The 17,293-nt window shown below is 41.7% G+C and overlaps 1 protein-coding gene across 5 annotated transcripts in view; it reads left to right on the forward strand.

Moving 5' to 3' along the window:
* The window catches only part of LOC5517638 (probable E3 ubiquitin-protein ligase HERC1), an 88,631-nt gene that overhangs the window by 11,631 nt on the left and 59,707 nt on the right, over window positions 1-17,293 (forward strand). For 4 of the 5 annotated variants that reach the window (XM_048727499.1, XM_048727500.1, XM_048727498.1 and 1 more), the window contains exons 11-24: window positions 367-511; window positions 980-1,151; window positions 1,534-1,668; window positions 2,005-2,170; window positions 6,256-6,381; window positions 6,753-6,926; window positions 7,413-7,574; window positions 8,314-8,467; window positions 10,173-10,364; window positions 10,937-11,158; window positions 11,539-11,718; window positions 11,905-12,013; window positions 13,337-13,527; window positions 14,058-14,341. In XM_048727499.1, the coding sequence (XP_048583456.1) occupies window positions 367-511; window positions 980-1,151; window positions 1,534-1,668; window positions 2,005-2,170; window positions 6,256-6,381; window positions 6,753-6,926; window positions 7,413-7,574; window positions 8,314-8,467; window positions 10,173-10,364; window positions 10,937-11,158; window positions 11,539-11,718; window positions 11,905-12,013; window positions 13,337-13,527; window positions 14,058-14,341 (2,412 nt within the window). The remainder of the gene's footprint in view (window positions 1-366; window positions 512-979; window positions 1,152-1,533; window positions 1,669-2,004; window positions 2,171-6,255; window positions 6,382-6,752; window positions 6,927-7,412; window positions 7,575-8,313; window positions 8,468-10,172; window positions 10,365-10,936; window positions 11,159-11,538; window positions 11,719-11,904; window positions 12,014-13,336; window positions 13,528-14,057; window positions 14,342-17,293) is intronic. The other variant, XM_048727501.1, reaches the window with a different exon arrangement.

Consider the following 17,293-nt stretch of genomic DNA (forward strand, 5'->3'; position numbering starts at 1 on the left):
TTTGGAGCCCCGTTTAAGCGAGTGCCTTTATACATTTAATTTATTCAGGTGTACAGATCAAAGGCATTTGATCACGTCTCACGATGTTAGTTCAAATGAAATGAAAAATGTTATTAGGAATTATAACTATGCTTTTTTGAGCCCCGTTTAAGCGAGTGCCTTTATACATTTCATTTATTCAGGTGTATGTGTGGGGATGTGGCCCGAGCCTTGGCACATTTAATTTATTCAGGTGTACAGATCAAAGGCATTTGATCACGTCTCACGATGTTAGTTCAAATGAAATGAAAAATGTTATTAGGAATTATAACTATGCTTTTTTGAGCCCCGTTTAAGCGAGTGCCTTTATACATTTCATTTATTCAGGTGTATGTGTGGGGATGTGGCCCGAGCCTTGGCACGGGCTCCGTTGATGCCACCTCGGCCACGCCCAAGCTGCTACTGGCACTTCAGTCACACAGTGTGGTGGACATATCCGTTGGCGACAGCCACTGTGTTGCTCTTACACAAGGTGAGAATGATTGTACATCATGTCTGCCTTGAAGCCACCATATAAAGGCCCTTCAGTAAGCAGCAACTTGCTGTATAGGACAATCTCCGATATCCCAATTTCAAATTTTTATTTATTTATTATTTATTTATGGTATTTATGGCAATATCATGTTAAGGATTTCGGCTGACTCTTCAAGACTATTGAATGTTTACAGTTCTACCGTCATATACTATGTATTGTTAAAAAAGAATTTTCCAAGCTTTGTCATCAACTTCGGCGACAGTTTGTGCGCCATTGGGCAGCTAGAGCTAATCAAATTTTGCAACGTAAACACAAAAACGGCTTCGCATAGAAACGGTCGCATCACATGGCAAAACAAAGCACAATTAAGCGAATTTATAGAGATGATTTCGTGGTTTTATGAACATTTAACTTGAGCAGCTATTTTAGAAGGTCTTGCTTGTATTAAGAAAACTTTTTGTCTAGATAATAACGTGTACGCGTGGGGTAACAACTCGATGGGTCAATGTGGTCAGGGTCACTGTACCACACCTATTACCAAACCCAAGAAGGTGCTTGGTCTGGACGGGGTCGCCGTGCACCAGATCTCAGCGGGAACGTCACATACTGTCGCCTGGACTGCTCTCCCCATGGACAGGTACATGCTTAGGCGAGGAATTTTGATTTCCAGAGTATGCATGTTTTACATTGCCTAAAAAGCCAGTTGACCATTCTCACATTCTTGCCCAACATTACAGGCGCACGTGTCTTGCCATTAATAATCAGAATTCAAAGCGTTTCCACCTAACAAATGTCTGTATAACCTCGCTACTGTAGGGAAAAGGGAAATAAACTCTGGGCCTTACCCCAGCAGTCGGATTTGTGTTAACACACAGCGGCGATAACCGCGGAAAGACAGTGGAGTATTAAGGGGTCCTGTACGTGAAAACACTTTCTGTCTGACATATATTCATAGTTCATGCTCAATCAGAAAATATTTATAAAAAAAAAGATGTTGATCTTATGTGTTTTTGTTCCAGACAAGTGGTTTCCTGGTACCGTGCGTACTGTGTTGATCTCAAGGAGTCCACATTCGGTTGTCTGAAAGCTTTCCTGGAGAGATATTGCATTGGTCTGGACTCGGATCAACCCACTCCCCCGTTCGCGTCAAAAAGGTACGATGCACGCTGACAAGCCATACATACCTCAGGGCTTTTCCCCATTTTCAAGGGAACCCCACATTAAAATCCAGCTCGGAAAAGCGTCTTTTATAAAAAAAAAAAAAAAGGAAAGCTTGGCTTTCTACACAGGGGACTGTAAATCCTCTGTCCTTTCTGGTAAGGACGTTAAGTCGAAGGTCTCCTTTCATATTAGGGTCTTTGAATCCCTTAACTTTTCGAGAAAAAGACGTTAGGGCCCCCCTCTCTCCACGGATCCCTCGTAATTCTTGAAAATGATGTTAACCTGTATAAAAAAAAACTAATGCAGTTTAATGATTGTATCCATCGCAGCGAGCATCACAAGTTCGTCTTGCTGTGCTTACGTCTGTTGTCTGTTCATTTGTCTCTCGCGGTGTCCGCCGGAGCATCTTCTAACGTACTAGGCGTGCACACTACCTCGCTACGCAAGCTGCTGTTTGGGCTACTAGATGCGTCCGTATCAGAAGAAATCCAAGAAGTAAGTTTCTAGAGGGAACAGGTGTGTTGCTAGTGGTGGGCGCTGCGCACCTGAGAAAAGGAGGTAGGTGTTTTTGTCTCATCGAGTCGGCAGTCTCAAGATCCAAGATTCTCTTTAACTTGGATGTTGCAAGCTTACGCTTGAGTTTCTGTTTGCACACTTTTGCGTTTAAACGTTGAAACGCAGTTTATCTATCCCCCAAAATGGGAAATGGTCTTTCTGACATTTCTTTGTCTTGTGGTCAGTCGAGCAAGAATTCGCCAGCAATGCTGGCAGGTGTTGGCGCAGTTTGCACGGGGCTTTTGCGTTTAAACGTCGAAGCGTAGTATATCTATCCCCCAAAATGGGAAATGGACTTTCTGACATTTCCTTTGTCTTGTGGTCAATCGAGCAAGAATTCGCCAGCAATGCTGGCAGGTGCTGGCGCAGTTTGCACGGGGCTTTTGCGTTTAAACGTCGAAGCGTAGTATATCTATCCCCCAAAATGGGAAATGGACTTTCTGACATTTCCTTTGTCTTGTGGTCAATCGAGCAAGAATTCGCCAGCAATGCTGGCAGGTGCTGGCGCAGTTTGCATGGGGCTTAACCGCCATCAGAGTGAATCGATATTGCATGTCTTGCTTTAATTGTAAATACAACTAGGCCAAGTTATATGTTCTGCCTTAATGCAGGATGTTTTGCCTCTTGTTTAAATTTATTTGGTTTGATGGTTATTTTATATTTATTTAGTTATTTATATTTTATTATATTATATTTATTTGGTTTTTAGTGGATAGTTTGGCGAACGACTTTGAAAGAGGGCATGACTTCGATTTCAGTCAGTTAGTCATTAGCTCGCCTTCCGAAGAGCGTACAATATTTCTTTCCAAATGTAATATTGTTTTACGATGGAGTCCGACAAAGCATTCCATAAGCCCAGATTTTTCTTAGTGTCGTCCGCACTGCTAGACGAAGTGCCGGTAGATTCCAACAATAGATCAAAGGATTAAGTGCAGAGTTTATGAGAAAGGCGACCGCAGACATTCTTAAGAGCTTGGATGGCCAGTATGTATCGTTCGTTGTCTCGGTATAAGCCATCGTGACTAATGTAGGTATGTACGTGACGAGGAAAACGAGGTACACACACAGCGAGCCCATCACGGACTTCTTGTACTGAGACATGTTTATTGCTGATGCCGTTGGCTGGTTTACTGTGATTGCCAGTATCTGCGCTTGGTGTTTTTTGAGCGTTTTATATATCTTGACGTAGCATAATACGGTAAGGCATGTGCATGTACTAATGGCAAAGGTCACAATCGCCTTATACGGCATGTCACCAAGATATAACCAAGAACAGGCCACGAATAATGGACCCATCCAGAATATAACGCAGCAGACGGCAACACGCCCCCTAGTCACATACACCTCATACTTGAGATGCAAATAGAGAGCGAGGAATCGATCCAACGCCACAGCGGTCAGGCTTGCAACAGAGACACCTCCAAGTAAAGATGTGAGAATTTTCGACAGAATCCCGTACGCGCAAAAGAGAGTGGTTTCCTCATCGACGCTTAGTTCTATAAATGCCCAGTGTATGAATACGGGCTGCGCTAGCAACGCGACAGTTAGATCAGACAGCGCTAGGTTGAACAGCAGTACCATGGCAGGTGTGTGGAGTGAAGGGGTACGCCAGATAGAGTATAAGACTACTACGTTAAGGAGGACGCCAGGCAGAATGGTCCAGCCGTTAAGTAGAACAATAATGGCGAACTCAGTGTGTGTTATACGCGCGTATTTAGTCCACTCGGTCCTGTAGGGGCAGGTGAAATTATACTTAGACATTATTTACTGATGTTTGCGACGCTGGTGATTTTACTAGACCTCCCTTAGTGCTTTGCCATGTAGAAGCGTTTTTTTACGTAGACTTCAACTACTCAGCGTAGATGTCTGGTGTTTGCGTAGACTTTCCCAACTGATGCTTACAATATAGATGTTTGGTTTATCACATTGTCTTCCTCAACTGATGTTTTCAATGTAGAAGCGTTTTTTGTTTTACGTAGTCTTGTCCAACTGATGTTTTCAGCGTCAAACCTTTGACGTTTTTTACTTTCTTTGTGAACTCTTGACTAAAAGCAAGAATATGTTTTCGCTTCCAGAGTTTTCATGATAAAAATGAAATAGAAGTTCAGATTACTAGTCTAACAGAAAGTAAATCTGCGAAAATGAAATATTAAACTTGAACGTTCCTCAGTAAATATATGTTCAAGAGGCTCTCCCGGCTTTTCTTGCCAAATGGCAGCTGTGGAGGCGTAATGAACATTCGTTTATTATATCACTGTTAAGCTTATAAAGTTCTCTATAGGTAAACATCTAATTCAAATATGGGCGATTTTAGATTAATTTTTCTCTTTAATGTAGTATTATTTTATAAGGCTTTGCCATATTTGCTTTATTGGATTAGATGAAATCGATGAAAAAGATGATAAAACATATTTTTCTTTCTTTAATTTTCTATTCTCTATGTCTCAGAAAGATGCGCATTTAAGCCTATTGCAACTCAAATTGTATTCCACTTTTTTATACCCTGGTTTTGAGTACCCAAACTTTTGTTAACTGCTAAAAACTTCTGTCGACTTTTCTTTGTGACCTCTGATTTGCCAACTCTAGAACATTATAATATCAGCTATCTGACCCACTTTGATTTTTATTAAGTCATGGTGTAAATTGGTATTTCGGTATGATAATCACATTACACGTTGAATACAATTTGGTATCGCAAGAGAGCTCAATGTTGTGTGTGTTTGTCTTTTTCTTTAACTCTTCCAATATACAGACAAAACACAAAAGCGGTCTTTTAGAGTCGCAAAAAGCAAGGCGTGAAGCCATAAAACTTTGAAGAGGATGAAAAACATCATGACTTTTATATTTAACTAGTACTTTTCTTAATGGATGGCACGTAAATCACCTCACTGGAGAAGCTAATAAACAATGGTGTATGATCACCCGAAGTGCTTTGAATTCAGCCCGACTATTCAAAAGTTTGAGAGAAAAATAAAACTACGCCCGAGATAAATACTAGACGCGTAGCCCGCTGCCTCTTTTCAGGCAGCGGCTATCAAAATTGTACGGTTTCAACGACTCGTCTTGTAGCACAATCAAATGCACAAATCAATTTATAAACAGTAATTGTGTAGAGCAAAACTACAGTGCTGCTATATATAAGAGTATAATAATTATATTATAATATGTTCGAGGTGATTGGCTCGAGTTGATATCGGTTGATAAGCGAACAACATGCTGCGAAGATTTTAGGGGGAGCAATTCAACATTGCTAGTGTTATTGTTGTGAATCTAACTTACGATTGCTGAAACCTACCATTTTCTAGAAGAGAAAGGAAAGTAGTATGGTAAGAGCAGAATTAGCGCTTTTTTTTGAAGGGACGCCTCCCAAAACAGTCGCCATGGCAACCCCGGGGGAACAAAGGAATGGGAGGAGTAGGAAAGAGTCGAAACAATAGACTAGGACGAGTAAGAACAATGGAACAGGAGGTGCAAGGAGGAGTGAGGACAATAGACTCGGAGGAGTAGAAACAATAGACTAGGAGGAGTAAGAACAATGGAACAGGAGGTACATGGAGGAGTGAGGACAATAGACTCGGAGGAGTAGAAACAATAGACTAGGAGGAGTAAGAACAATGGAACAGGAGGTGCAAGGAGGAGTGAGGACAATAGCATTAGGAAAAAACGAGTCCCTCCCTCCAAAAAAGCGCTAATTCTGTTCTTACTATACTACTAAGGAAGAAGAAGACGTCTTTTCGCTCCTTTCTCTTCGTTCCCGCCCCCTAACCCCATCCCTTTTCGCACGGCCTTGTTCCGCCTCGTTCTCGCTCCTGCAACTTGACGCCCTGGATTTCCGAGGTGATTATGTGCCTTCCAATATTGAATGAAAGCAATGATAAAGGTGTTATTGTTATTGGAGGGCTTTTTTTGTAGCAATTGACTCTTGAAATCCAAAGATAAAGCTGTGTATTTGGATGGTTATATTGTGCCTTTTTGTCCGTGCAAAGATAAGCAGAAGAGGCTAACTGTGTCTGTTTCTTCTTCAGGCTGTAAATGATGCGCTGTCTGCGGGTGCTTCGCTGCTTCTACCTCCCCTTCCCGAAAGGATGGAAGTCCTCCACTCATTGTTGCCCCAGGCCCCCGAGAGCTGGGAGTCACTAACGTTTGGGGAGGTATGGCTTGGGTTTGGTTTCCATATGATGAGTGCATGACAAGAATTTTCCATCATTGCAGCTGGTAATATTAGTAGATAGAATAACTGGAACTACAGAAGAAACTAAAGACTAAGTACAACCACAAGAGCATAATCAGTTGATAATAAGCGTTCAGCATTTATGGATGAAACGATGACAGCAAAACAATACAACACTACAAAACAGCAACAATAACAGTAAAATCAACAAACAAACAGGAACAGCTTAGTAATAACACAAACGAAAACAACTGCAAAAACCCATATCCATATTTAGTCAACGTTTGAACTCTTGTGTTTTTTTTTCCCGTAACCACCCATTTGACACTGTATTCTTATTTCTGGTGGCAGCGTAAACAGCTTGGGATCATCCTGTCCAGTATACAAGACCACACCCACGTGGCATCCCTACTCGGCTTCACCCTCAGCGTCAAAGGTGCCAGCCCAGACGAGGTGCCTCTCATCAGTACAAGCCTTGCTGACGTACTTATGAAGACGCTGCTCAGGAATCTTGCCTTCCACACTGTAAGCCTGCAGGCATACCTAGGAACCCTTGAAAGGGATGGGAGATAATGCTCTTCCTTGAAAATATATCAGTTACGTGCATGTTAGCCGATGGAAATATTGTGTGAAGTTTTATTTTATTTATTTTTTCGTGTAAAATGGTGGCGCGATTGGCCTTCTTTAACTTGTTCACTCCCATTCACTGTTTTTGGGCTTCTTATTGCACGTTTTGGCCCAAGAAAAGTCTATTATTATTATTGTTGTTGTTGTTGTTGTTGTTGTTGTTGTTGTTGTTGTTGTTGTTGTTGTTAACGTTTAATGAAAATTGGCCGTTTACTAGAAGGAAATAGATAGAGAAAAAATTATAAAAATTTCCATCTTTTGGAGTTTAGGGTTGACTATAAGGCAAAATTTGTAAAGCTCCACAATATAGTTATTTTATTTTGCTGCAGTAAAGAACATCTTGTGATGTTGTGGTAACCTTATAACTCATTTTCTATGTCGTAGGAGAGGTGTTTGGAATCCATCGAAAAGTCTATCACTACCAGCTCTGAAAGCATCCCAGAGGAGTGTGAGGAGGCGCCACCTCTACACATACACGACTTACTACTCTCACTGCAGAAACACCTCTTTGCTTATTGCCACAACGCTACCAGCAACAATGGCCAGGTAATGGACTAGTCTAATACCGCATTCACACCAGCTCTTAAACCAGTTTAAAGGTGGTTTAATTAAACTGTTTTAAATCTAAATCTCCCAAGAGTGGACAGAACTAAGAACAAAACTGAATAGACTGTGCTGTACATGTTACTAAGTGATCATTTAGCTAGTAAGAATTCAACACAATGAGAAACTTGGCAAGTTATCAGGCAAAGAAAAACCTTGTTTAACTAAACATGGTCTTGGTGTGAATGCAGCATAAGATAAAGCATTAGCACCCAGTCATTACAACATTAAAGCCGCATTGTCACCAGTTTACTTCCAGGGGCAGAAGGAAACCTCAATTGATCAGAGACAAAATAATCTTTTAGAATCCATGCTATGTAACAGGCCATCCGCTCCGAATTATTAGTCATATCCTTGAAGAAACTTCCACAGCACTTTTCCCTTATTGTTACCATGCTACCAGCAACAATGTCCCGTGGTTATACTACTCCAATAGGCAGCATCTACATCTTATTGTCCTCGTTATTCTGATTGTTTTCAGATAGTCGTGTCTGGCATCGCTATCTCCTTGTTTTTGCTATTTGCTGATAGAATTCCCTCTAACAAACATTATTATTTTGCTTGTTTCCAGGACATAGTTGTCTGGCCCCGCTATCTCGCTACTGCAAAGCTATCTTTCGTTGTTCTTGCCATTGCTGATAGAATTGTGTCTAACATACATTATTATTTTGCTTGTTTCCAGGAGTTATTCATGTCTGGTCCCGCTATCTCTCTACTGCAAAGCCATCTTTCCTTGTTCTTGCCATGCGCTGGTGAAATTCTCGGCAGCGTATATCGTCTGTTGGTTGGGCATGGCAGTGACACGCATTATTCTCGGCTGAGGGACAGGATACTTGGTACGTCTGCTTCTCTGACCGCATTGAAGAATGTCGAACACCTTATTATTTTCATTTACCGTCGAATCCGTTGTATCGCGACGCCGCTTTTTCAAAACAGCGATTTGTCTTTTGGATTTTCTGTTCCACCAGTCAAATTATTCTAAGCCAATCAGATTCTTGTCATCTCTCGCCTAGTGCAGTTGCCTGGCTTTCTGTCGCGACACTGTCTGTTTTTCGTCCAGAGTATAGCCAAGGAAGTGCACAAAGCGAGACTGGCTCAGAATGGTTTAACTGACGGAACAGAAAACCAAAACAAATCGCGTTTTGAAAACGCGGGTCGCGATACAACGGATTCCACAGTTCAATATTTTACTTTTTAGAATACTTCAATCTTCGATTGAAGTTTGGTTCTTTTATAAACGAAATTTGTTTGAAAGCATTTTTTAGTTAGAAGATTGGAATTTGCAGATAAAAGTAGATGTTTTATGTTAGTCGGGATTGTGCTAGAGCCTAAGATTGCGTCGTCGTTGGCCTTGCGTAATCGCGTATTTCGTTGATCATTGTCATCTTAGAAAGTTGAAATAACCATCAGATTTATATAATGGTTAGCACGTTTTTTTTAAAATAAGAAGTACGTCTCACCATTATTTAATCTATTCCCTTGTAGATGTTCGGTACGGCTAACCATTCTTTGATCTATTCCCTTGTAGAGGCTCGACTCACCAATGTTTGATCTGTTCCCTTCTAGACGTTCTGTACGACTCACCATTGTTTGATCTATTCCCTTTTAGACGTTCTGTTCGACCCACCATTGTTTGATCTGTTCCCTTGTAGACGTTCTGTTCGACTCACCATTGTTTGTTCTATTCCCTTTTAGACGTTCTGTTTGACACACCATTGTTTGATCTATTTCCTTCTAGACGTTCTCTACGACTCGTCATTGTTTGATCTATCCCCTTTGAGCGTTCTGTTCGACTCACCATTGTTTGATCTGTTCCCTTGTAGACGTTCTGTTCGACTCACCATTGTTTGATCTATTCCCTTTTAGACGTTCTGTTTGACACACCATTGTTTGATCTATTTCCTTCCAGACGTTCTCTACGACTCGCCATTGTTTGATCTATTCCCTTTGAGCGTTCTGTTCGACTCACCATTGTTTGATCTGTTCCCTTTGAGCGTTCTGTTCGACTCACCATTGTTTGATCTATTCCCTTTGAGCGTTCTGTTCGACTCGCCATTGTTTGATCTATTCCCTTTGAGCGTTCTGTTCGACTCCAATTGTTTGATCTATTTCCTTTGCGCGTTCTGTTCGACTCGCCATTGTTTGATCTATTCCCTTTGAGCATTCTGTTAGACTCGCCATTGTTTGATCTGTTTCCTTTGAGCGTTCTGTTCGACTCGCCATTGTTTGATCTATTCCCTTTGAGCATTCTGTTAGACTCGCCATTGTTTGATCTGTTTCCTTTGAGCGTTCTGTTCGACTCGCCATTGTTTGATCTATTTCCTTTGAGCGTTCTGTTCGACTCGCCATTGTTTGATCTATTCCCTTTTAGACGTTCTGTTTGACACACCATTGTTTGATCTGTTTCCTTCTAGACATTCTCTACGACTCGTCATTGTTTGATCTATTCCCTTTGAGCGTTCTGTTCGACTCACCATTGTTTGATCTATTCCCTTTGAGCATTCTGTTAGACTAACCATTGTTTGATCTGTTCCCTTTTAGACGTTCTGTACGACTCGCCAGCTGGTTCCATGTTGTCCCTTGTACTACATTCCCTGACCCTCATGTCATTTGAGATTGTGCAGCCCCTACTGTCTGTCTGCACCTCGCTGTTGCCGTTGTTTGATCAACTGAACCGGGTTCTCCCTGCCGCAGCAATCATGGAGGCGCAGGAGTTGGAATGGCCAGTACTAGGTGTGTAAAGTTTCCTTATTCTTTGTGTGGTGTCAACATCAAATTGGTTCCATAGTACAGCCATTTCAAATAAGGTTGCACTCGACAATTTATATGTTGTAGCCGTCAGTGTTTCAAGAATAACGTATAAATGGCTGAATCCTTGTCCCTGAAAAGCAATGTTTTTGTTTACACATAAACAGAAATAGTACAGCTCTCTCAACGAAGTTTTTATTTTCGCTTATTTGCCTATCTATTTGGTACAAATAAAGCGCTACGGGCTATGACATATGAAGTATAGTGTTAACTTATTTGAAATAATTTTATACTGTTTAACCGCTTTATTATGGCACCAACGGACGTTTTTATACTCTAAAAGGTACCGAATTTATCATATTGGAAATATTTATGGAATGTTTGTTAGAAATCTTAACAAGTCTCGCCTTATTTCTCACTTCTGATTAGTCAGACGACAATAAGCCACCCACACACATTTTTGGTGTCGGAAGTGGGTTAGATTTCTTGGGATTTTTAAAGTATTGCTTCAAAGCAAGGTGTACTTTATGAAGCAACTAACAGTCGTTTTGTTTTAGGCACTTCTCAGAAGATCGACCCAGCAACGATCGCCCTTCCACAGCCGGCCCAGTCATGGGTGTGGCTTGTTGACCTGCAGCGTACATGTGCCCTATTTATAGGGCGTGTCTTAGGGGGTATGCTGACTGGCCCTCCTTTGTCTAGAGACGAGAAAGCATGTGAGAAATGGCTGAACGCTCCGCTGTTGGGCTGTGGACTCGAAGACAGAGATTCTGCCCTAGGTGTGTATCAGTCAGGAATTGCATTTATTTATATACGTATTTTGTTAACCGACAAGCAACTCTACTTTTAGGCAGCTCACTAGAAATGATATATCATTTCTTAAGAATTTTAGTGGTCGTCTCACATAAAAAAAGGGTGGTGACTCATAAAGAAAGCCATGGGTAGAATATGGGCCTACCGTAGAAATGTGATCTCGTTCTAACGTCTCTCCGTTCTTCTTCTCCTCTTCCTTCTCCGCTTCCTTCTCTGTTTGCGCCGATTTTCACATGCGAAGTAAGCATCTTACGTCTCCGCTCCCTTCTCCGCCCCTGCTTACTTCCCTAATGTAAAATATACCTTTATGTTGTAGCTTAGTGAAACCGTTGGTTTTGTTTTACAGAAAAAGCAATGATTGGCTCTTTATCCAGTTTGATGCACGGCTCAGTATTTGACACAATTGAGAACGCACGCTCAAGCATCCCATCCGATGTGGTGTTCCTCCTTGACCTTGCTCATGGGCCTACCATTGAGGCCGGACAAGCAATTTGGAAGCAGCTCAATGCTTTTAGCAAGCTTAGAGGTAGGGTAAATAACAGTGAGCACCCCACATTCTATTTTACGTGTTTTGCTAAATCTAGAAATGTTCGGACTACAAATATATTTGGACAAAAAAAAAATCCGACATAAAGGGATGGTGCGATGAAGGGCTGAACTCTTGAGTGAGGGGCGATCCGTGACCCATTAAATATCTCCGTGTTGTCTTTAGAATGGGATACGAAGGAATCCCTGCCCATCCTGGACACAGCTTGTCGTTACGCCTTCGCCTGCATCCTCAAGCACTGTGGACTACTACCTGTAGCTATGCAGAGAACCAAGTAAGGATACACGGCATACATAATACACACATACACATATACACGGCAGATCTTGGAAGGGGTTGCCTACAGAATACACGGCAGATCTTGAAAGGGGTTGCCCACATGATACACGGCAGATCTTGGAAGGGGTTGTGCACAGGATACACGGCAGATCTTGGAAGGGGTTGCCCACATGATACACGGCAGATCTTGGAAGGGGTTGTGCACAGGATACACGGCAAATCTTGGAAGGGGTTGCCCACAGGATACACAGCAGATCTTGAAAGGGGTTGTGCACAGGATACACGGCAGATCTTGAAAGGGGTTGTGCACAGGATACACGGCAGATCTTGAAAGGGGTTGTGCACAGGATACACGGCAGATCTTGGAAGGGGTTGTGCACAGGATACACGGCAAATCTTGAAAGGGGTTGTGCACAGGATACACGGCAGATCTTGAAAGGGGTTGTGCACAGGATACACGGCAGATCTTGAAAGGGGTTGCCCACAGGATACACGGCAGATCTTGAAAGGGGTTGTGCACAGGATACACGGCAGATCTTGAAAGGGGTTGCCCACAGGATACACGGCAGATCTTGAAAGGGTTTGTGCACAGGATACACGGCAGATCTTGAAAGGGGTTGCCCACAGGATACACGGCAGATCTTGAAAGGGGTTGTGCACAGGATACACGGCAGATCTTGAAAGGGGTTGTTCACAGGATACACGGCGGATCTTGAAAGGGGTTGCCCACAGGATACACGGCAGATCTTGAAAGGGGTTGTGCACAGGATACACGGCAGATCTTGGAAAGGGTTGTGCACAGGATACACGGCAGATCTTGAAAGGGGTTGTGCACAGGATACACGGCAGATCTTGAAAGGGGTTGCCCAACTATCAAGACATTTCCTGCGTTCCAAATGTCACGTGACTCATTTTATATGCACTTTCACTGCGTATAGAATGGGTGGGCAACCTGCTCAAGATTGGCTGTACCTATTCCTTTTAAGTACAAATGCACACAAATAAGTTTTTGTCGACTGAAGGAGGAACAATTGTTACGACGCTTGTGGCACTCCGCCACGCTGTAATTTACAATTTTAGTGTCCTCACTCATTATCAGGACTACTGCCAGCTTATATGACATTTCTAGCAAGCAGGGGTGGATCCAGAGTTTTATAAAAGAGCTTAACTAGAGGATCCGGGCTTTATTTTGATACTTTATCTGTCATTTTACAAAAAGCTAAGAGACGCTACTTTTACCATTTTGGGGTACCCCTCAGCTCACCTGTATATCATCACCATGGAATCATACTTAACACATTTCTTTATATTGCGCCAGATCGAAAGAAATGGTAGACGTGTACCGCTGTGTGTACCGACTAAGAAGCCAGTTGCTCTCCATCAAGGGAGGTGTGGGGAGCGCTTTGTCGCTGACAAACGACGCCCTAAGTCGCTCAATGAGCCTGCAGTCTGAGGCATCAGTCAGCGGCGATGAGTGCTCCCGAGCTGAGAGTAAACAGATAGGTATGGGTATGTGGAAAATCCAACAGCATTGTATCAGTTGTATCCTAAATCCCCAATCTATCATTCATATCCAGCCTGACCAGAGCCGTTCATAAATCAAGTCGTAAGGTCACAGGAAGCTCTTCCTAGGCTTATTTGACTCACGGCAAACCACATCAATCACACCAATCCCCGACAGAGTGCAAGGAGCTAGGCTGATTCTAATTGTTATTATTTACAACTAAAGAAGATTTTCACACATCAAAGCAGCAAAGGGACATGTTAAAACCTATAGGGTAAATTTACTTCCGCCGTATATTCAATCGGAAGTCAAATTGCAATCACCAAAATGTCAACTTTTAGGCCGAAACGGGCAAAAAGGCCTCGATATTCGTAATCTACGCCAGAAATTCTATTTAATTTCGACAAAACAGTTTGTTTGATACTAGGGGACTTTTAAGCTTCTCTCCCTATTAGGCCTGCTCCTTCGAGAAATAAGCCCCAGAGCTGTTACGGTAACAACCCTGGACTACTTTTTGTCTTCCTATTTCCCTCAGGTGACCTCACAAGTGATCAGCCCTTCACTGACGCCTGCAAGAAAGTGATCCAGCGGTGCGTGTTACTTCTGCTCGGCGTCAAATCCTCCTTTCCTCAAGACGCAGAATTCCTTGCGCTCATGTCGACTGCCAACAAGGCCACGTGTGAGCCACAAGCTGCACCGGGGGATCCTGTTGAAGTGCCGAGACCGGAACCACTACAACTCCACATTGAGGAGAGCGCAAGTAACACACCTTTGAGCATATCCCCGGGAATAAGCCCGCTACACAGTCCTAGGAGCGAGGTAATTGCACGCTACCGCCTTTTTTAATGCGCGCAGAAATTAATGCGGCGTCGTCGTTACCATATGGAGAAAACAGCCCATTTCAAGGAACCAACGACATTTTGACTTATTTTCGAGGGATGGAGAATTCTTGGTATCCACTGTGTTGTGACTGGACAGTTTCCGGGCCCAATTCCAAGGTGTCCACGGCGTTTTGACTTGATTTTGAGGGATAGGCAATAGCTTAAAAGATAATCCTCATAGGCAATAGCTTAAAAGATAATCCCAAAAAGTTTTGGTCTTATGTAAGGAGTAGCAAATCAGAGTCTATTGGCATCCCGCCTTTAAAGAACAATGATTCCTCTGTTTCTGTGACAGACGCACATAAAGCTGAAACTCTTAATACTTTTTTCCATTCAGTATTTACACAAGAACAACTACCAACACCTGTTCTTGGAAATTCACCATATTCATCAATTCCAGATCTTCACATTTCTGCTGAAGGAGTCTGTAAGCAATTATCTGAATTAAATCCCAAGAAGGCATGCGGGCCCGACGAAATTCCTGCAAATGTTCTGAAAGAAGTTTCCCAATCAATATCACATTGGCTAGCATTCATTTTTCAACAATCTTTTGACTGCAACAAGATTCCATCTGATTGGTCAAATGCTTTAATCACAGCGATTCACAAGAAGGGTTTGAAATCTGAGCCAGCCAATTATCGACCCATTTCATTAACTTCTATTTGCTGTAAAATAATGGAACACATCATTCTCAGCCATATGGCCAAACACTTGTCATCTCATAATATCCTTATCAACCAACAACATGGATTTAGGGAAAAATTTTCCTGTGAAACTCAACTAATCTCTGCAATTCATGACTGGGCAAAAACTATTAATTTTCGTGGCCAAACTGATGTTTTATTATTAGACTTCTCAAAGGCCTTTGATTCCGTCCCGCACCAACGACTGCTCATTAAACTTGATTTTTATGGAATCAGAGGTAATATGCTCAATTGGATCAAAGCATTTGTATCAAACCGCAAACAAAGTGTTTCAGTCAATGGTACTGTTTCTTCATCCAAGTCTGTAGTGTCTGGCGTGCCTCAGGGCTCTGTTTTGGGCCCAGTGTTATTCCTATTGTTTATTAATGACATTTCAACATCTATACAATCTAACCTTCGTCTATTCGCAGACGACTGTGTATTATATAGAGAGGTAGCTTCATTACAGGACTGTCAAGCTTTACAACAAGACCTCGATCGTTTATCTGTGTGGTCAAAAACTTGGCAACTTAAATTCAATGTTTCTAAATGTTATCATTTAGGAATTACTCGAAAGAAAATACCTGTTAAGTTTACTTACTCCATGGATGGAAAATGTATAACCCAAGCATCTTCTACCCCCTACTTAGGAGTAACCATCGCTGATAATCTATCATGGAACGAACACTGTGATAACATCTGCAAAAAGGCAAATTCTACCCTTGGCCTTTTGAAACGCATTCTATCTGGTTGTTCTCCTGAAGTAAAGGACTCTGCCTATAGAACACTTGTTCGTCCTAAATTAGAATATGCCACCAGTGCATGGAATCCATATACACAATGTAATATAAACAAGATTGAGATGATTCAACGACGTGCAGCAAGATTTGTTTTCAATGATTACTCACGCTATAGTAGTGTTTCTCCTATGATCAACTCACTAGGATGGGAATCCTTGGAACAACGTAGGCAATTAAATCAAGCACATATGTTCTATAAAATCTACAATGGCCTTGTTGGTATATCTTTTCCACCCGAAGTAACACCTATCACAAGAGTCTCAAGACAACCCAACTGCGCGCCCTTCCATCAACTTGTAACATTGAATGACACTTATAAATATTCATTTTACCCAAGAACTATAAGAACTTGGAACAGTATAAATTTATCTACAATCCCAGATTCGTTAGCTAAGTTCAAGGACAGTTTATTATTAAAAGTCCAAACCAATTAATAATACCTATTGATATATATATGCATGAAAAGATATATTTATTTTTATTTAACATTTACATTAACAATTAACATATTTTACTAGTTTCTGACATTATTTTACTAGTTTCTGATCTTTAGGGTGCATGCCATGGATGCATGGAGCGGCTGCCAAACTAGCGGGAGTTGGCTCAAGGGTGAGGCAAAGATTCTTTGTTTCGCGCTTGGGTTGATTCTTGTTGGTTGGCTGTTTCATGCATTTATGGCATTCACTCTATTGATGATAATTTTAATTTCATGTATATATAATTAATTATTTAATTTTATCAAATATCTAATTTCAATAATTTTCAAGTAATATATATTTATGCTTCATTTTCAATTTAACCTAAATTATTTTTCCGATGGCCGATAATTATTATTATTATATTTTTCTTTTGTATTTACATATTGTATTTTCTTTTTCAACTCCTAGTATAGTCTTAACTGTTTTTTAGGAGTATAACTATTAAAGATAGACAGTTCCAAGTTCCCTTTCCTAGGTATCGCACGATGTTTTGACTTGTCATTTTGACAGTTCCCGGTGCTCAATTCCAAGGTGTCCACGGCGTTTTGACTTGATTTTGAGGGATAAACAGTTCCAAGTTCCCTTTCCTAGGTATCGCACGATGTTTTGACTTGTCAGTTTGACAGTTCCCGGTGCTCAATTCCAAGGTGTCCACGGCGTTTTGACTTGATTTTGAGGGATAGACAGTTCCAAGTTCCCTTTCCTATGTATCGCACGATGTTTTGACTTGTCAGTTTGACAGTTCCCGGTGCTCAAATCCAAGGCATTTAACTTTTCTTCGAGGGATAAAACAGTTTTCGGTCGCCATTTCTAGGTGGCCACGGCGGTTTTACTTGTTTTCGAGGGATAGACGATTCCCATTCCTAGGTGGCCACGGCGGTTTTACTTGTTTTCCAGAGATAGACGATTCCCATTCCTAGGTGACCAC

The sequence above is a fragment of the Nematostella vectensis genome, chromosome 5 (genome assembly GCF_932526225.1).
Source record: "Nematostella vectensis chromosome 5, jaNemVect1.1, whole genome shotgun sequence".
Classification (NCBI taxonomy): domain Eukaryota; kingdom Metazoa; phylum Cnidaria; class Anthozoa; order Actiniaria; family Edwardsiidae; genus Nematostella; species Nematostella vectensis.